This window comes from Manis javanica, chromosome 8, assembly GCF_040802235.1.
Source record: "Manis javanica isolate MJ-LG chromosome 8, MJ_LKY, whole genome shotgun sequence".
NCBI lineage: Eukaryota > Metazoa > Chordata > Mammalia > Pholidota > Manidae > Manis > Manis javanica.
In genome coordinates this window covers 114,833,787-114,854,680 of record NC_133163.1, presented here as the reverse complement: position 1 = coordinate 114,854,680, position 20,894 = coordinate 114,833,787, and the positions used below count along the sequence as shown (strand labels likewise).

The 20,894-nt window shown below is 49.4% G+C and overlaps 1 protein-coding gene and 1 long non-coding RNA gene across 13 annotated transcripts in view; one reads left to right on the top strand and one right to left on the bottom strand.

The window, feature by feature from the left end:
• The window catches only part of MEGF11 (multiple EGF like domains 11), a 329,933-nt gene that overhangs the window by 275,242 nt on the left and 33,797 nt on the right, over positions 1 to 20,894 (top strand). For all 12 annotated transcript variants that reach the window (XR_012120744.1, XM_037010031.2, XM_037010030.2 and 9 more), the window contains exon 10: positions 3,187 to 3,361. Coding sequence is in view for 11 of the 12 variants with exons in the window: in XM_037010031.2 (XP_036865926.2) it covers positions 3,187 to 3,361 (175 nt within the window). In the remaining variant the exon portion in view is untranslated. The remainder of the gene's footprint in view (positions 1 to 3,186; positions 3,362 to 20,894) is intronic.
• The window catches only part of LOC118970864 (uncharacterized), a 33,624-nt gene continuing 31,605 nt past the window's right edge, over positions 18,876 to 20,894 (bottom strand). Inside the window, exon 2 of the long non-coding RNA XR_012120745.1 lies at positions 18,876 to 19,238. This is a non-coding gene — a long non-coding RNA (uncharacterized lncRNA). The remainder of the gene's footprint in view (positions 19,239 to 20,894) is intronic.

Below are 20,894 nucleotides of genomic sequence, written 5' to 3'. Positions count from 1 at the left end.
ATAGAGACCTTCTTTTTTAAAATAGAATTTTAGGGACATGAAAGGAAAGAGAAAGAAATGATTTCAGATTTGTTTTTGAGCTTTCTGGTTCTCAGAGTAAAAGTAAAATTGGCGCTGAGACGCACCCCTACGCCGTCCAAATGGGGGCCGCTGAGATGGAAGGTGGGCTGCACAGGAGTACCTCGGCATCAGTGCCTGCTAGCGCCCTGCATGTATAGTGCACTGCTCACAGGGTGGCCTTCCAGCCAGAGCCAGGCCACATCACGAGATAATCTATTGATGGGAAAGGCAGAAGGGTGCTGAGACCCTGTAGCATCTCTGGGGCCGGGCAGAGCTGACTGCCGCCACCAATCCTGCCAGGGCATCTCCTGGCCCAAGCAGGTCGGCCTCGGTGCCTGTGACTGAGCCGGTTCCCTGATCCTTAATCAAAACCTCAGAGGAGGCTCCGGAAGGTAGGAGCAGAGGAAGGCCATGCCGAAGGGCTCTCCCCAGAGTGTGGGGACACAGAGGAGTGCCCAATGACCATCTGGCTTGAGGGTCAGGACCACCAAATGGGGGCCCCCAGCCCCACTATTTCCCTGTATCGTGTGTGGCTCAGGGAGGAGTTTTTCTGGAACCGTGAAGGTCAGAAAATCTTTAAACACTCATCCCTTACGCACGTTTATTTTACATATTTACAATTTTTATTGTTTTATATCTGATTATAAATATAACAGGTGCTCTGTTTGGGAAAGTTAGAGAATACATAGAAATTTAAAGAAAAAGAACTCAGACTCTTATAATTTCTCAACCCAGAGGTGAGCACAAAAGCCATTTTGTTGTCATTTGTTCATTCTTCAACCATGTCTGGATACTTCTATATCACTTTTTTCATATTTTAGATTATGACTTTGTGTATAAATTTGCTTATTTGCCTTAACCTTGTATCGTTAAATAGTTTGGAAAACATCTGACTACTTCTCTAGCATTTCTTCATATGAATTGTCATAATTCACTTAACCAGTACCCTGTTGTCAGAGGTGGCATGAGGCAGTGGACAGAACATGGACAGGCCTGGGTTTGAATCTCAGCTGCTGCTGACTTAGCTGTGTGGCCTTAAGCAAGTCATGTAACCTCAGAGTGCCATCTAAGATAGAGGCTCTGCTGTCTAACTCACGGGCTTATTTGAAGACTAGAAATATATGTGTGAAGTGCCTGGTGCTTTAATAACCTGGCCACATTTATTATTATTTAAGTTGTTTCCATTTTCCACTGTTATAAATAATGCTTTAGGGAGCATCGCTGTGCATAAATCTTTCCCCACAACTATGATTATTTCCTCAGGATAGATTCTTAGAAATGGAATTACAAGACCAAAGGGACTGAATATTTTTAATATTCCTGATACATGACCACAAATTGTTTTCCACAAGAAATCTTTACCGGCATTGTGTATTGTCCCTTTAAAAAAAACAAAAAACTTCACTATTTTGATAGGGAAAAAGTGATATCCAGCTGTTATTTTTGACTTGATGATTAATAAGACTAAACATTTTCCAGAATGATTATTAGCTACTTGCACTTACTATTCGGGAACTGTCTGCTCCTGTCCATGCCTCATTTTCCTTGAGAAAACCAGGGCTCCCAGGGGAGAAACGGCTTGGCTGGGCTTCACACAATTAGTGTGTTCATTAATTCATTTGCCACATTTGTATTGAGCATCTCCAGCATGCCAGGGACTCTGTTGAGCCTTGGGGTGCAATACAGAGGTGAAACAGACAAAGGATCCTCCCTCACGGAGCTGCCTCCTTGTGGGGGAGACAGATGATAAACAAGTCAACAGGCACAGAAAATAATTACTCATAATGAAAGTACTATTCATCCCAGATAGTTAATTGGGCAGTGAATATGAGCCAGGCACCAAGGACCCAGGGAGACGAAGCCCAAGTCCTCGTGGAATTGAGCAGAACCAAGCCTTGCACCCAGGCTCCTCCTGCCAGCCCAGAGCAGGCCTCTTTCAGGGAATCTAAAAGGCTTGGCTCCACCATCCAGCACCTTCTCTGGAGTGTTAGGTCTGGGTCCTCCCAGGAGCGCATGCCGAGTGCAGGAGATTGACTAGGCCAACAGCTGTGAAGGCAAAGGCAGAGAGTCCTGAGCAGACGGAGAGTGCCTGACAGAGGGCAGGGCTGGCCTGTGTGAAGGAGAGAGGGAAGGAAGGAAGCTGGGTGGGGAGTCTTAGACTGCAGTACAGTTCTAAGGAAGTTGGACAAGATGGGGAGTCTGTAAGCCAGCGTCAGCATCTGAGTCCCAGGTCTCCCAGGAATGTGCAGCCTTAATGTCCCTGCTGTGCTCTAGCTGGGAGCAGCCCTGGGGAAGTGGGCCTCTGAGAGAATGGACTGACACATTTCACACAGAGCAGCTGGGGCCTCGGTCAGTTACATTCCCCACAGATGCTCTGCATCATCACCACACCTGGCATCTCCTCCAATCATGGGTGGATATTGGCTTTTGGATCAGACCTTTGCCAGCCAGACATTGCCCCACTCTCCAGAGGTCATGGCAGGCAGGCCCTGCCTCCAACCAAGTGGTTCTTTCTCTAGCCTAGACATAGGGGATGGAGACGTTCTCACTCACCCCTAAAGAGCCCTACCAAGCACGGATGGAGGATATCCTCTCAGTACAGACAGTGTCAGGGAGGGGAGGTCACATCTGCCCTGGGGTCTCATTTTAACTCAGCAAATATGCACTTGGAACCTACAATCCGCAAAGCTCCTAGGTCTCACTGCAACCCTCTTGTGCCTGCCCCTCACGAGGCATCTGCCAAGGGTGTAAGGTGGGTGAATCTCTGACCCTCACAGTCCAGAATGGGAGGATAGAAGACGCTGGCTTCTGCTTTGGTTTCTGTGTATTTGTATTAAAAGAGCACTTGTTTGGGGGTCAGGAGACCTGTATTCTAATCCTGACTTGACCACTTCCTTCTTTGTGACTTTGGGCAAATTATATAACCACCATGAGCCTCCAGTTTCTTGGGGATAATAAGACATCTTGACTGTGCATCTTCTGACAAACAAACAAGGCATTAAGCAGTTCAGCCACAGAGGCCCTTGAGCCTTCATCCTGCGGAGACTAGACTAGGGGTGGGCAGAGGGTGGGACATGGCCACATCCCTGGCCAGATCGGCCTCTCATCCTTCTCTTAACTGCTCAGCTGCCACCCAGTGACTGGCGCTTGCACCTGCCAGCCAGGCTGGTCTGGCCACCACTGCAACGAGTCCTGCCCTGCTGGCTTCTACGGCAATGGCTGCTGGCTGCCCTGCACCTGCCAGAATGGCGCCGACTGCCACAGCATCACCGGGAGCTGCACTTGTGCCCCAGGCTACATGGTAAGATGGGAGGGGTCTCCCATGGCCTCTGTGCCCCCACCCCAGAACAGGAGAAGAGGGCCAGTTCCTCCTACCCCTGGGTGGAATCGGGGAGTGTGGCCCTGTGCCCAGGAATGAAGAACAGGAGTGTCTCCATGTCCGCCTCAGAGATACCAGAGAGCCCTCAAGGCTGTTTTCTAAGGACCAATTGTGCTGGGGTTTGTCTTGTGAAAGTAACAGAAGAAAGGGGTCTATTGTCCCTTCACCCTGAAACACCATTTGTCCTCTTTGTACCCAGCTCCTCCCTGTCTGTATCTTTAAGCACACAATATTTTTACATTATAATAACCACAGTGCACATAGACAGTTTTGCATTCTGCTTGCTTTCATCCACATCTGCTGCTTGGGCTTCTTAATTATCATTTTAAATGGCTGCCTAACACTGCAGGAGCTGATGTACCCCCGGTTTACTCAGCCATCCCCTTACTACTAAATATTGAGTTGTTTCCAGTGTTCACTGTAAATGTTACAATAAGCATCTTCCTACAAACAGCTTTTCCCCTTCTATTGAATTATTTCCTTAGGGTGAATTCCCAGGGTCAGTGGGCATAATATATTTATGGCTCTTGATGGATGTTGTTGTATTACTTTCCTCAAGGGTTATATAAATCTGTACTGCCACCAGCCATGTGAATGTACCTATTTCAAAACAACTTCGCTGACATTCTTTTTTTAAAATCTGTGCTAATTATATAGGTAGAAAATGACTCCTGAGTGTTGCTCTAATTTACATTTCCCTGATTACTAGGGAGAGTGAACCTTTTCCTCATGTGTTTGTTTACTATTTGTATTTCCTCATGAATTATGCTCTCCATAAGGTTAGGGAACTTGATGCTGGAAATGGAACACTGTTCCAAAGTGTTGTGTGCCCAGTCGGTCTCATGACCCAGAACTCAGGGGTCCCCCATGGCCATATTTCCTATTGTGCTGTGGGAAATGGTTTGTGTGGTACAAAGTGTAGCCTTTGGTCACATCCTGGCTGTCCTTTTCACCAACTGTGTGACCTTGGGCCAGTGAGTTAACCTCTCTTGGGATCAGTTTCCTTACCTGTGGAATGGAACACCTGCCTTGCAACATTGCTGTCTGGTACAGAGGGAGGATTTACAAAGTACCTTGCCTCAGGGAATCTCAGACTTTAATGAATTTAGGAATCACTGGTGAGCCTCATTAGTGCAGGTTCTCATCTAGCAGACTTGGGGAGGGGCCCGAGGTTCTGCGTTTCTAGTAAGCTTCCAGGTGATGGCACTGCTGCTAGTCGGCAGCCTCGCTTTGGGTAGAAAGGGGATGGTGCTCAACTTGGGCTGCCCATTGGAATCACCTGGGAGCTTTAGCACACTGAGGCCGGGGGCCCCCTTTCCCAGAAATGCTGATATATCTGGTCTGAGTATGGCCTGGTTGAGGGCAATGTGCTGCCAAGGTAGGGGAGCCCTCGCCATGCTCTGGGAGCGAGGGTGTGGCTGGGGACAGGGTCTTCTGTGGGCGGGCTGCCCTGGAGGATAGAACAAAACCCTGTTCGCCTCCTCCTCCCTCCTCTCCAGGGCAGATAAATCTGGGTGAAAGTAAAGTCCAGTGGCATCTCTGAAAGAGAAAGAAGTCTGTTCCTCCTGCAGGTTTCTTCTCTAATTTTCCTTTATTGTTGTGAGCTTTCTCCATTACTTCATAGAAAAATGGAGTGAGCTAGGGTTAGGGTTTAGGGAGGATAGAATAGTTGTTTGGGATTAAGAGTCTCACATAATCAAGTGACCAGCTGGAGTGTGCTGCCCACAGCAGACTGCTAGTGGGCCAGCCCGACCCCATCACGGCTTGGCTGCCAGGGTAGTTCCATGACTTTGGGAAAGTGGCTTCCCTCTCGGGGTCCAGTTTCTTCATCTGTAAATGGTGAATGTGCAGGGAAGACGAACCCACTGATTTCTAAGATAGTCTACTGTGTGGACTCCAAGGATCACGTCAGGAAACACACTGTTTTGGGGGGAAGGAGGGAAAGCAGGGATAAGGTATGTGTGTGTTGGTGGAGTGAGGGGGCCTCACTGAGGTTGTTACAGTCTGACTGTCTACATTGTCTTCGGGCCTGCTGAGAGTCCCTCCTTCCTATCCCTCCTCCTGCTTCATCTCCAGCTGCCTGCCTAGTCACTGATCCTCAAAAGAAGGGGAAATCAGGGCCCTGGAAGGGCCCAGGGAGGCTAGTGTCCGTCATTGCTTCCCTTTCTCCCATCTAGGATGCTAATGACTCCCTGCCCTTGAATTTGGGGGACCTTGGCACTTGTAGGAATCAGCCTGATGTTGTGTTCCACCTGCCTGGAGCTCAGGGGCTAAGACAGATTGTGAGCCAAGCTGCCCTGGTGAGAATCTGTGGATTTCCGTTCATCTCCTCCTGCCCATCCTCATTATACCTGGAAGGGCTCTTCTGGGGCCCAGTTGGGTGTTGAGCAAGAGCCACTTGAAGTACAGAACAGTCAATTGTTCATATCCCATGACTCATTCCTGCATGCACCAGGCTCCAAGGGGGTACTCATTACTGTTGCCTTCACCCCAGCTTCTGAATGAATGTGACTTCCTGCAATTAGCCAGCCCTGGTCAGAGTGAGCAATTGGAGCAATCAGCAGAGCAGACTTGGCTGAGACCCTCCCAAAATGTCACACAGTCAATCATAATTAGCAATGCCTTCATTTGTTGGTTGGTTTGTGAATTTATGCACCTGACTTTTTCCTTGAGTGATTTTTAGGATGGGCAATTAATTAGAGATTAATAAAAAGAACCCTTTTCTGAGTGCTTGAAGACCTTGATCCTAGGCTTAGTAACCTTGGACATGTCGCTTCACCTTGCTGGGCCTCAGTTTTCTCATCTGTAAGATGGGAGTCACATTAGTTCTGGTATTGGATGTGAGTAGCCAACATGGTAATAGGTGTGATGCCGCATCCTCAGCTGTCTCCTCCCACCAGAGCTCTCCCTGTCAAGGGCCCTTTAAGGAGGATGTTGGACAGCTTTATGAAAGCAGAGTCTCTGAGGCTGGAAATGGCCTCGGGCTCAACGTAAATGTGATGAGGTAGAACATCCTTGGGAGCCCAATGACTGGTGGTCCCCACCCCGAGGCCATGAGAATATGGGGCAGAAGCAAGCCCTGCTCTCTGGATGTGCAGGCCTTCACATGCTCCCTCTTTTCTTACCAGGACACTGAATATTTACTCTGCCAAGGACTTAGTGGGTAGCTGGGGGTAAGGAAAGGCTAATCAGACGCCCATCCAACCTTCAAAGAGCTTGTGCCCAGTAATTATCATATTCACAACTAGTAGCATACACTGAGTCCTTGCAGCATATGCTTCGTCTCTATTCCTCATAAGACTGTCCTGAGGTGCACTTGAACATTCCTCAATTTAAAAATGAGGAGCTGAAGTTCAAACGGGATAAGTAACTTGCCCAGAATCACAAAGCCAGTAGTTGTGCGAGCCCCTGATGACAGGCTTTGAATGATGGGTCACCATGGAATCACACAAATCTGGGTTCAAATCTTGGCCCTCCAATCTCCAGTCTGCCTACTGGCAAGTCACATATCCCACCTAAGCCTGAATTTCCTCATCTGTTAAGAGGAGAGGAGAGGAGAGGAGACTTTGTCATGAGAATGAGAAGCTTCATATAGAAAGTTTGTGGCTCAGTGTCTGGAACACAGTGAACACCTGGTAAAATGGTAGTAATTATTGGTCAACTATGAGAGTGGTGAGGGAACATCACTTCCCCTAAGGCCAGCACTTCCCTGCAAGGAGAGTGTCAGGATATACTACACCCAGCGGTTCCCACTGGAGCAGAGCCATGAACAAGCACAGCTGCTCTTTCAGGCAGGACAGCCCAGTTACCTGTGGGTCACCCTGAATGGTCCGTCTCAGGAGACACTGTGGGATGGACACACCTGTCAGTATTTGGGGAAATGGACACAGAGATGGAGGAAGACAGTCTGGGCATGTTCCCTGTCAGCTTGGCAGCAGCAGTGGCATCATTTGGGGTGTGCTTTGCTGAATCACACCGGGGCTGCTGGCTGCGGGTAAAGAGCCCTGGGCTGGAAGGAAAGAGACCAACTTCCTGTCTCTGGCTCTGCTAACTTTTCAGACTTCTATTTCTCATTTGTTAAATGGGAATGAAATTCTTTGCCCCAAAGTAACAACAGTGTGGGAGCCAGTTGTTAAACAGTTAATGCTTAAAATTGGGAGCGACATTGTTTCAGCACCGTGGACAGCTCCCCATGCGCCTCTGCTCTGCAGTTGCTCTTGCCCTCTTAGAACCCAGCATCCTCACCCAGTCAGAACAGGTGAACAGGGGTGGGGGAGAGCAGAGTGAGGGTCACACGATGGGGGCTCAGGCCAGCAGAGTCCTGGGAGTGTCCACATAAGGGATGAACCAGGAAGTGAGGAGGAAGTGGCTGAACTGTGGTTGAGGAGACTAAGTGGAGCTATCCATCCACTTGGAGGTTTAAGTCACACCACCCCTCTCCAGGGCTTCTCATTACCCACCAAAAAAAGCTCAAATCCCATCTTTTGTAACCTGCCCTTAAAACTAGTTAGTCTAGCCTAACTTTATCCCCAACTAAGTCCTGCCACAAACCTGTGCTATGGTCACACATAACTCACTTTTCCCCATACACAGTGTCTGCTTTGGGGCCTCTGCCTGTGCCTTTTCTGAAGCTTTTCCATTTTCTCAGAATGCCCTCTGCACTCTCTTTCTTTATGAAAATCCTTCTCAGTCTTTCACATTAAGATCAAAGGCTGCCTCTTCCAAGAAGCCTTCCCTGAATAGTCCTCTCTTCAGAATTAACCCTTCCATCTCCTCTGTTCCCATAGCATGTAGCTCCTTCTGAGAGTTCATTTCCTTCCAAACCTGACCTCCTACTGCTTTCCCTCCACCCCCATGCCTACCACATGAACACCTTGCTCAATACTCTCTTTGAAATTCTTGGAAAGAGTAATGAATGACCTTGAAGCAGAAGTTTCCAGAACTGACCTTTATAGGAAGGAAATTCATGGCATTTCTCAAGGGGCCTTGCCAGCAGGGCTAGAGCTTGAATCTACTCCCCTGGCTTCTCTGCAGTTCAGGTAAACAAGTAGCTGCAGTAGGACTGCAGAGGCCGTCCCCAAAAGCATCTCTGGTTCTTTGGGCAAATGGTGTGAGCTTCTACCTTAAGCAATACCATGTAGCAGTTACTCAGAAACTATGGAGCTAGATTCCCTGGCTCCAAATACCAGCTTTGCTGCTTATTAGCTGTGTGACCTTGGGCAAGATACTTTACCTCTCTGTGCTGCCATTTTCTCCTATGTGAAAGGGGAATAACAATAAAGCCCATTGGATTATTGGGCTAAATTAATTAGTACATATACATTAACTAGAATACCTGGCATATTTATACCTCCCAACAAGTGATAGCTATTATCATCATGCTGTTGTTAATCCTGCCATTGCTGTTATTTACCCCAAGGGGTCCCCCACCTGAAGAAGTTGACTGATCCTGGCCTGAGAGCCCTATTTGGGAATACAGGTAGAAGAGGGGGCAAGAGGAAGGGAGCAGTTAAGTTGAAACTTCCTCCTGGCTGGGGAGCAGCAGGATTGCCAAGGGCTCCTGGGTTCCCAAGGGCAGCTGCAGAACTGAGAATAGACTTTCTCATCACGGGGGGAGAAGTCTGGTTTCTCAGCCCCTCTATGCTCCTCTGCTGACTAGCTTTCTTTGATTAAGGCCTCACCTAGGTGGCCAACCTGATGAAGCCTCCTCCACTGCTCTAGGACTAATTGCTGCCACATTGGCACCTGGAGTGAACAGTCTGTGAGGTCACTTACAGTACTGCAAAGACTTGATTTCCCAGCCCTCCTCCCCGCATGGAGCCCTGGGAAATAAGGGGCCCTCTGGTCATTCCTCAGCACACATGCTCGCTTTCAGCTCTAGCTATAATGGGGACGAGGAGTGTGGGAGGCGGGGGAGAAGGACCTGGTGTCCCCTCCCAAGGGATTAGGGGCCTATATTTCTCCTCTAGATGACAGAATTTCTATTACCTTAAAGGGCTCATCTATTTATGCTGCAATTTTTTGAAGCCCTGTCTGCCGTTATTGAACCTTGCTTGCTGGCGAGGGGAGCGAACACTCCATCACCCAAATGAAGAAACTCGTTTCCACATTTTTCTCCCCTTTCTCTGTGCTGTCGGTAGGTCATATGCAAACCTCAGCTGCTCTGGCCAGGGAAGCCAGGAGCGGGTGAGAGTTATGAAAATCCAGATCAGCGGAGTGGTGATTGAATTTTCCTCCAAGGTTTCCGATGTCCTTTACAGACTTCACCCTCCCCCAGCCTTCTCCACCCCCAAGCTGGGCAAAGTGTGTGTCTGTCTCTTGTGTGGCTCCTGAGCTGGAACTGGGGAGCGAGGGCAGCCACGGGGCCAGAAAAGAATGTGAACTGAAAATTATAGACAGGTGGCATGCATATAATGTTTGTGCGTTTGCTGTTCTAATTGTTTTGTTCTTTAGCAAACCAAGGTCTGTAAACTATTAGCCCTAAGAGTAGAAAAGCAGCTTCTCATCCCTCATCCCCCCCACCCCAGCCACACACACCGACACCAGTCTTGACTAGCTTCCTAATTGTTATAGTAAAAGATTTTCCTGGACACTGTGCTGCAGATGAGGAATTCACCTTCTAACTGCCATGCCCATGTGAACAGGGAGCACAGATAGTGCAAAATAGCAGAAATGATCCAAAAATATAAACACATATGCACACATACTCAAGTACTCAAATCCCAGCTCTGCCATCACTGGCTGAATGGTGTTGGCCCAGTTACTTACACTTCTCAGGCCCTAGTTTTTCATCTATAAAACAGGGAAAATAATAGCATTATGTTCTAATGTTATTCTGAGGATTGAATTAGATAAAATATGTACAATGCTTAGAACAAAGCCCAGCATATAGCAAGTGCTTGATAAATGACTGCCAAGGTTCCTTATATAGTTTCATAGAGATGACACACAGGAGGCAAAGGGCATGGACTCTGGGGTCAGACAGTCCTGGATTGGAATCCCAAGTCTGTCAGTCAGCAGCTGAGACCTTAGGCAACATACACAGCCTCTTTGAGCCCCTGTTTCCCATCTGTAAATAGGGTTAATAACGCCTGCCCTTCAGGGTCAATGTTAGCACAAAATGGGAATTATTCTTCATAATGGCAGAGTTGGAAGAATGCTTAGCATTTCCATAGTGCACCCTCTCCTTTTGCAAAGGAGGAAACCAACATCCAGAGAGGGAAAGTGACTTATCTCAAGTCACACAGCAAATCACTGGCAAAACTGGGATAGAAAGCAGGTGACATAACTCCCACTCTAATATGTTTTCCACTTTCACCTCCATCTCGTGAATTTACTGTCCCCAGAGCAGACACCTACTGATTTTTCCCACGGCAGAGAGGGATGGGGCGGGGGGTTCTCCAAAGTGTTAAGTCATGTTAGCAATTCATCCACAAAACAAAATAGGGAAAATTGGTTTTATGTCACTAAGGCTGAGTTCCGCCTTACCCCTCTGGGACTCCATAGTTTGTCCCTTGATTAGGGTAAACTGCCAATTCTTCTGTTCCAAAAAATGAACGTTCCCCATGTCACACCACCCTCTCCCTGCCATGCTGCCCCTGTCCTCATCAGTGCCCCTAGCTTTTAACACTCCCAGGTTATTTTTTTGTCTACGTCTCTGGTGTTGACGGGGTTTCTGCCCCTGTGGGTCCCAGTCCTGGCCACTCCACAGACTCTGTAGGGTGGGGCACTGAGTGACTGAGGCAAGCCCTAGGCCAGGCAGGCACTTGCTCCTCATATGCTATTTTACTTAATCCTCACAATAGCCCTGTAGGTAGAGACTGTTGGAATCCCCACTTTGCAGGCGAGGAAACTGAGGCTCAGAGAGGTAGATAACCTCCCCTAGTTGGCAAATGGCCACCAGGAGCTGTTTGAATCCAGTGCCTACGCTTTCAGGCTGGAGAGGGTAAGGGTGTGGATCCATGGTAAATAAGCAGCTTTGAGCCCCTCTCAGACCTTTTCCTAAGGAAGGGGACAACCCCAGCAATGTTGTTTCTTCGCTGGAGCCTAGTGACCTCCTGCCTTTGTCTTCAGGGGGAGGTAGTCTGGGACCCTCCACCTCCCTCCTTATTTGGAGGCAGCACTTGACAGTTTACCCAGCCATTTCACACCTGAGCTTGAGAGTCTCACAGCTCTCCTGGGAAGAATGTGGACTGAATATTGTTAGCTCTATGTCACAGATGAGGAAACTGAAGTTCAGAGTGGTTAGGTGTCTTGTCCAAGATGACAACTTGTGAGGGCATCAAGCTGGGCCCAGGGCTAATGGCTCCAAAGCCAAGCTTGCCTCAGGACAGCCATGCAGGGAGGGAGGTCAGTGCTGAGAAGGCCCACCAGGAGTCAGACCTGGGCTCCAACCCCGGCTCTGCTACCTCATCACTTTTTGACTTTGCCTAAGTCATTTTACCTCTCTGTGCATTAACTTAATCTCCTGCAAAATGGGTCATAAACCTTACTCCCTGTATGCTAGGGCTGGTGTGAAACTGAGATGAAGCACGTTGTTGGGAAGGACTGGAAGAAGTACCAGGGTGTGTGACCCAGAGGTTTGAGGGGAGCAGTGGACCCCAGGTCCCCTGACCAGCTCCCCCACCAAGGCTGCGGGTCTGGAACAAAGAACCCACTCCCTTCCTGCCCTCAAGTTCCAAGACCCTCCCCAGCATGGCCCCTCCCCAGTCACCTCCCCCAACCCCATAGTCATTGGCCTCAGTAATCCCATCTGCAGGAGTAATTATAGATGGGTGGGGGTGGGGGTGGGGGGTGGATTCCTTCCAGAAGAAGTGACTGTGTCTGGAAAATGAAAGATGTTGCAGAAAAAGGTCATGAATAAATTACTTTAAGGTGGGGCTAACAGCAAAACTAACAATGGGGGTAAATGTAAAACAAAACAAAACATCAACTCCTCTCCAAAAACATACTAAATAATTATTCTCATCTCTGCTAGAAATTCTGAAGAAGAGTGTTAATTCCCTGAGGCAGGGGCTCCTCAGCCTTCAGGCCCAGATGGCTCAGACGAGCAGGGGTGTAGGGAAATGGGTGTAGGGTGAAGGAAAATACTGGGAAGAGGCTGGGCCCTGCATGCTGGGTAGGGACCCAGCTGAATTCAGCAGGCAAGAGGGATCCACTGCAGTCTTGAGGGGGGCCGTGACAAGACAGCGCTGCCCTTGAACTCCACACCCTGTGTAGGGTGAAGGTGACATCACAGTCTAAGTCCCCAACAGATGCTGGTTCCCATGACCCCCCCATTTCTTCAGTACAGGATGCTTGGCAGAGTCGGGAGAGCATGGGCTTTGAGTCAGGGAAACCTGAGTTCAAATCTCAGCCCCACTGCTCACCACCTGGGTGGCCACAGTAGGTTGGCCTTTTAGCCTCCCCTTGCTCGCCTCTCACATGGAGTACCTTGCAGGATGGTAGTGAGGGAGAAGCGGAGCAAGCACTACAAAAGTGGCAAAGAGTGGGTAAATCTTAGTTTCTTTCCTTAGGCCGAGGCTCTTAGGGGGCCCTGTGTAATAATCAAAACGCCCAAAGCACTGATAGCACCCACTCGGGGCTAGGCCCTGTTCTAAGAACATCATGCATATTAGCTAGTTATTCTTTACCAGTACCCTTGGAGGAAAGTACTACTGTAATTCCCATTTTGCAGGTAGGGCAACTGAGACACAGAGAGGTCGGTAACCCAGTTTGTCAGTTATACCCCCAATAAATCTAAGAAATCTAAGAAAAGTAAGTTGACCAAGGTCTCTTAAGTGTCAGAGCCAAGACCTGAACCCAGTAGTCAGGTTGCAGAGCCCCTGGGCTTGATGAGGCCTTCTGCCACCTCTCTCTGACCTGCCTGTTCTGTGGACAAACCCAGATTGATCCTCGCTGCCTCCTCCCAGGATGAAAACTTAACCATGGCCACAGCATGCTCCAGCCATGAGAGCTGAATTTGGAAGTGGCATCAAGCTTTAGGGCACTCATCCCCCGTGACACAGCCCAGGGGAAGTGTCAGTTTCCCAGGTGGTGCAGTGGATGGAGTACCCAGTCATCACCATGACACCCATCCGTATCACAGTTCTTCCATGACAAAATGCTTTCATAGCCGTCATCTCCTGTGTGCTTGCCACCCTCTGAAGTTAGATGCCACTGTTGCCATTTTACACATAAGGTAATAGGTTCAGCAAGGCTACACAACTCTGAGCATCTCAGCCCTCCCCACTCTCAAGCCCAGAGCTGAGCTGCTCCCCGGGCAAATGCTGTCAGGACAAACCCCTCCTGTGCCCTCCTTTCCCTTGCTGCAGCCCCAAAGAGGCTGCCCCAGGCTGGAGGCCACCTCGTCCCTTCCTACAAGGACATCTGATCTGAAACTGAGCTCCCTTCCAACATGCCCCACGGAGGCCTCAGAGCCTTACGTGGGGAGCACGTTCCAGGCCCACATTATGTGTAGTGAAGCATTCCATAAGAATTTGACTGAGGAACCACTAGGAGCCAGAAAAATCCACAGGAAACCAGCTTTATAAAGATGCGGATAATTTACAGGAGTTGGGGGATGGGAGGGACAGACCATGGACAGTAGGAACAGCCTTTCCCCCACTCACTCCTTTTTTGTTCCCCAGTAAAAGCCTCTCAGGTTTCAACTTTTCGGCTTTCTTTGCATTCAGTCTCCAGTTGTTGGGTTTTGTTAATGATTCCACAATCAATAAGCAATTGGATTTGTCTGAGACTGGACCTTCAACTTCTCTCAAACAGGAGTAGCCCAGACTCCTGCCTTTGGGGAGAGACTTCCTAAAAATAGGCTGGGACACTGAGTCATTTGCCTGCTCTCAGGGACCCACCTTTGTCTTTAGGCCAGAGTTTGAAGCCTTGTACTCGAGGCCTTCCTGGCTGGGCCAGTCTGACGTCCAGGCTCCTATCCCACTGCTGCCACGCAGCCCTGGCACTCCTGCAAATCCAAGTAGATTGCCTCACCCTGGAGACCCACTCAGCCATGTCCAGCCCCACCTCCATCCTCATTCAGTCTGTCCCTTCCCTGGAATGCCGTTGCTCTCCATCCTCCTGGCCAAACCTTGTCAGTGCACCCGTCCAAGCTCAGCTCAGTTGCCACCTCCTCATAAAGCCTTCCTGCTTTCCTCCCATTGGGACCCAACCTTCCATAGTACACTGGCATGCCCATTCTGGTGGCACATGGTGGATATATCTGTCCTGTCTGGTAAACAGAGAACTGCTGGGGGGCAGGTCAGTCTGATTCACCACTGTCCCTATCTTTTTCCCATCTGCCACCCTCCTAACCCCAGCCCACACCCAGGCCTGGCACAATCTCCTGAGCAAAGTGTGATCAGTAAATATTCACTAAATAAATGCACAGGTAGAAGTATCCCCTAAATCATGAATGTGCTACACTTGGCTTGAATCCTAGTAAATACCCTCCATCAGTCTGTGCAGGACCCTTTGTTCCCCACAATCTGGTTCCCACTTGGGACACTGTCGCTGCCACTGTAGTCAGACACTGGCTCTGCAGGCCACTACCCTGGGTCCACACCACCCAGCTGCCACCCCAGAAGACCTGGGTTCTGCAATGCACATGCCCCCACACACCATATATCCAACCCCTACAATGTGGACACAGTATATCCACCCCATGCACATCAGGCTCAAAGCCTGTGGCATCGGGTCACCCCTACGGCTCTATGGCCAGGATGAGGTCTGACACGCAGATGCTATGTCTACCCCCTGGCTGTCACACCACTGATACAGAACATACACACACCACACCGGATGGACCACACATGGTGGGACCCTATACCCTACCCTCCAAGCCAGGACACTGGGACAGCAGACCTAAATCCTATTCCTAACCTTCAACACAGGCAAAGCATTTGTACATCTAGCATACAGAGGGCCCAAGTATATCATTCACATGAAATACATCAGGAGTGTGTACCACTGCTTGCACACATACAGGCCCACCAAAAACAGGCTGCAGAACACCTGGAAGTAGGGAGGTAGCCTGCCTGTATCTCTCCCGTGCTGCGGTGTCATCTTGTGCCCTCCCCACCCTTCACGTTCTGCTCACACATTCCTCTAAATGTTCATGAGGCCCTCGCCTAATACCCAACATAGGCTTTCCCAGGAGTTTAGAGTGATATTTTTTGGCACTTCTTAAAACCACTAAGGAAGTCATAAGACCTAATGCAGAGTGACTGGGGCCATATGCTGTCAGGGTTTGCCCAGACACTCCCCAAGATTCCCTTTGCAGGGAAGCCTTGTTCTGTTCTCAGAAGGCCTGTGAGAGAGGCCCTGATCCTTTGTGGCTGGAAGCATCCCAATCCCAAGTCCTCCAGGGAACACAAGAGCTCTGGACAGGGCCCAGCCCTCGGGGAGCAGGGAGAGGGAGGTGAGGCCGGGGCTGGGAAAGCAGAGCTGTCCTCAGAAGCGCCTTCCTATTAACAAGGGCTCGGGCCTGCCCATGTGTGCGGTGCTGATAGCATCCCGGGTCACCACCAGCATCAGTGCCACTGTCATCATCACTACCACCAGCTTTACCTCTTTCAGAGGATATACATTATTGATAGTGTTGGCCCAATCCCCAGTCTAACTCTCACTCCCACTGCCTGTTATTCCACCATCTTAGCTATATTGTTTCAAGTCTTGAAGTTTTTTAGACTCAAGAGTCTCCTAACATAAGACACAAATGCCCCCAAAGAGTTCCCATCATAATCCCCTGCTACCTTTTCTTCCTCCACTGTCAACATTTAACAACAAATGGGTAGGAAGTCATCTCGTACAGGGCCTGGCATATAATAGGTGCTCAGGACATTTGGGTCCCTGTCACTGCCAACCTGTCTGCACTCAGTGCAGCCTGGCCCAAGGGCGAGGGCTTGGGCTGTGGGGTCAGCCAGTCTCTTTGCATAGTGTAGCTTAGGGCAAATTGACCCCTCCAGCCTCAGTTTGGCCTCTCTCTAGATTAGTTCTCTCTCTAGGGGGGGAATTCCTTCCCCACAGGGCTGTTATAAGAACAAAAAGAGACAAGGGACAAAAAGTGCCTGGCATAGATGGCACCAAGGGAGTGGTTAAAAATCTGAGTCCCCTTCCTACAGTGTCCAGCACTGAGGCTGGGTCAGTCTGTCCAAGCCAATGAGCCAGCCCTGTCTGTAGGGGGAAGGGGCGTGGGCAGTGCTGACAACCAGAGTCTTCGTGCCCCTGCTCACCCCTCTCCAGAGGCGGCATCTGTGCACAGACCTTGCACACAAGAGCATCTCCAGGGATATTAGACTTGGGAGTCTCTTGATAAGATATGAATGCCTCTCAAGAGTGCTTAATAAGCCCTTTTTAGCCTGTGATACCTTCTCCAAACTCAGGAGAGACTCTTGGGGAGGGAACAGTTGGAAAAGAGGAAGGGACTTACAGATAAGACAAGGGCATCAGTGGAGAGCAGCAAAGAAACTTTATTTTACCAGGACAGCAGCTAAGTCTCTAGGACGACCCCAGGTCATGCAGCCAGTAAGTGACTTGGCCTGAACTTGACCCCAAATATCCTTCCTTTAGCATCTCTTTAGCAGGACTGACTTTCAGGTTTCCTGGAAATGTCTTGGTATCTGGGAACCATTTGAAAGTATCTGTGCTCCTCTAAAAAGACCCTTTTGAAGAATCAGAGTTAGATAACATATTTGTGCTATATATATATAGCAAATTAGAAAAAGGTACCCCTTTCTCACAACATTCTCCTAACATCTACTAGAAAACTGATGTCGTATATACACAAACTATGATGACTGTTGTGAGTGGTACCACTAGAGTTGTACAGTGCACAGCCTGCACAACTGTGCAGAGTAGGCTCAGGTCACTGATAACCTATTCATTTTGGACAGACATGGGTTTCCATGTCTAACCTTCAGCCCTTCCCTCCCTTTCATCTCCCTGGCCCTCTGCTCCCCATGGCTTATGCAGTTTCTTTTCTGCAACATGCATCCACTGTCAGTTGCTGCTTTATCAGTGACACACTAATTAGGTCCAGTGAGGTTTGCTCTGTGTTAGAGAAGCCTTCGTGGCTGGTGTTCAGTCCAAGCTGTTCTTTCTTCGCCTTGTGGGCCATGGGTCACTCTTTCACAAATCATAAATGAGGCTCCCTGCCTGGGAATCCCACTGCCTGAGTCCTTGGAGCTTGGAGTGAGGGTGACCAAGAAGGGTGAGTAGGGGGAGTGAAGCAGCCCAGGACTGGCACTCTGGTAAAGAGTAGATACTTGCCTGGCACGGAGCTTTGTAAACATTAAAGCACGTTCCACATGTGTGCTACTGGCATTGATGTGACACCAGACAGCAAAGTCAGCCTGCTTGGCGACCCTGAATCTCTAGGAATAGCAGGGGAGAACCGGAGAACAGGCACTACCAGAGGCCTGGGGGAGGTCACTGAAGGCTGTGCCGAACATCTGGAAGTGGGGAGGGGACTAGCCGGCACCCCTCTCATGCCATAATCTCATCTTGTGCTCACCCTGCTCTGGCCACTAGTCGGTAACCTCCATGAGGGACAAGCTGTTCTGCCCACTGTGTATCCCCTGGCCGAGCATAGTTCTTGACACTACTGGCATTTAAAAAACACTTACTGAATGACTGAGTTAATTCAATACATATGCATTGAGCATCCACTGTGGGCGAGGTACTGTGCTAGGGCTGGGGCCACAGGGTTGGAAAAAACAGACCCAGTCCTTACCTTCATGGAACTTACAATCTGGTAAATTGATTTTTTTTGATTCAATTAAAATCGTGATAAGTGCCACAAAGAAGCAAGTAACAGAAACCTTCTCTGGAAGTGGAAGGGCAGGAGGAAACTTAAACACAGGGACCTTACGTGGCATCTGGTCTGGTGTAACTGTTAGCGAGACCAGGGCCTATCACGGTACCTGGCCTATAATAGACATTCAACAAACATTTGTGGACTGAATGGGTGAACAGATGAGGCCAGATCACCTTGAGTCAGTGCTTTTGCCTCACTTAAGCCCATGTACCCTGACCCCAGGTCCAGGGCCCTTTCTTCCCTAAATCATCCCTACTCCTCCAACAGGGAGACACACCGACTAGGGCGACTCCCCTGGCTACCTGTCCCAGAGCATCTCTGCTGAGCGCCCACAGGCTGGAGGAGCATGCCCACCAGCTCCGCCTGGATCTAGAGAACCCAGTTCCACTCACACTGCCTCCCACTCACAGTGTATTTAAGGGGACCCCGATACAAACTTGCACAACTGCCTCCCTCTTTTGGGTGAGGGAGGGCCAACCACTCTCCATCTTCTACTCCAAAAAATACTCATTAACCTCCTGCCCATTGCAAGGAAAATGGATGATCAACATGAGAAGCCCAGCTGTTGATTCATTTTCCTAAACGGGGCCAAAGTACAAAGCAGCATATTGCAGGGGAGAAAATTCAATAAACAGCATTTGAAACAAATTTAATGGAACATATAACGCATTACCCACCAGGGTCTGGGCCCGTGTTGCCATGTTGTGCGAGGAGGCAGGTGGAAGGTGGGAGGGAGATTTGCATCTCTTTAGCAGGACCAGCTCCAGGGGTTCCATTCCACCAGTAGCTCTTTCAAATCAAGTTCAAGATGTTAATAGCCAATGCTGCATCTGTAATTAACAGGCCTTTAAATGGGAGGAGGTTTTCACACCTGTCCTCCATTCACAAAACGAAGATGCTGAGCAGGACTGGCAGGCTTCCCCCAGCAGAGTCTGGAAACTGCAACCTGCCTCTGTGGAAGGTAGAGCGTTCCTTTCCTGGGCTGTGGCCTATGGTCTGTGGAGGTGAAATGGGAATAGAGAAGAATACAAGAACTCCCAACTGTCAACTTTCAGGTGCTGAGAAAGGGCCAAAACATCTGGGCCTCAGCAGGTGTCCCTTCTTCAAGATCAGGGCCACGTCCTCTGGATGCCCTGTGCATAGGGGGTGAGTTTGCTGTCTGTATGAGCAGGGGCAGTATAGGCTATCCCAGAGTTTTCACATCTGGACTCTTAGCATCCTGTGCTTAAAATAGAAGCCAGAAGATTGAAGTTCCAAACCCATGTCTGCTTACCATTGGCTCTATGACCTTGGGCAAGTCACTTCCCCTCTTTTGGCCTGTTTCCTCACCTGTGAAACAAGGCAGCTAGACCAAGTGATTCCAGCTCTAGCATGGTGCGCTGTCCCCCCACCATTAAACGTGGGTATGAGGCCAGGCCCAGGCCATACACTGGCCATGCATCTGGAATGATTATTAGAGTCCCCAGAGGACTCCCACCACTGGGCCTCTGTTCCCACCATTCCTCCCTCCTTTGGGTTAAGACCTCTACTTCAGACAAGAAGATGCTCAGAGAGCGGAGCTGAAGGGCCCTTAGAGACAGCACAGCCAGTGGTTGCCAGCTAGACCCCTGCAAAGGCTGGAGCAGGTTGCCAAGAGCAGTTTTGAACATTTCACAAAGCCTACAGGCAGTCTTCCGTTAGCTATGATGAAGCTAACTAAAACACCAAGGTTTTTCTTTTGCTTTTAATTAGAACTGAATTAACTCTGTGTGATAGCTCAGGTTGCTGACACTGATCAGAAGTTCTGATTGGCTGTAGGTGACATCATTGGAATTTCTAGGTCATGGTTGGTGGGCAAGATGCTGCCACCAGAGTCACATGGCATGTGGTCACTGGCCAAAATGCACCTGTTCAATACGTGACTGGCCTTAGACACCAGCACAGAGGGACAGCAGTGTCTTCCCAGTAAGAAGACATTGTAGAGAGAGGATACTAACAAGGTCCTTGGTGATGAAAGCTAGGGAGACAGATTTCAAAAGCCACACGTGACTGATAAGACTTTTGGTCTCCTTCCCCTGAAGGCAGGGAATCTGATATCTCTAAGATCCTAGTCTGCTTGGCAGGCCTATCTCCCTGAGCGGATGCCAGGATGAGTAGAGACCAACAGGGTAATTTTCCCAGCTGTGCTTCTTACCCTCAGCCTGGCTGGGCAGGCTTGGGGCAGATGGCAGGGTATAGCATGGAACCAGAGACCAGGATCTGGCCTGGATTTCCCTTTTCATAAGAGCCCCTAGGGAGGCCCAGAGTCAGTTGTGGTAGCAGGAGAGCCATTCTGAGACCAGACAATAGGGGAGAATCCATTGCCTACTCATTCAGGATATTGGCAGAATTTAGCTCCTAGGGTTGTAGGACTGAGGTCCCCATTTTCTTGCTGGCTATAAAATGAGGGTTGATCCTAACTTCTAGAGGCCACCACATTCCTTGGCTCATGACCCCTTCCTCCATCTTCAAAGCCAGTGTAGGCAGGCACAGGCCTTCTTACTGCAGATCTCTCTGAGCTTCTCTGACCATCTTCCACGTTTAAGGACTCATGTGATTAGTTTGAGCCCATCTGGATAATCCAAGATCCACTCCCCATCTCAAGATCCTTAATCAAGCCTGCAAAGTCCCTTT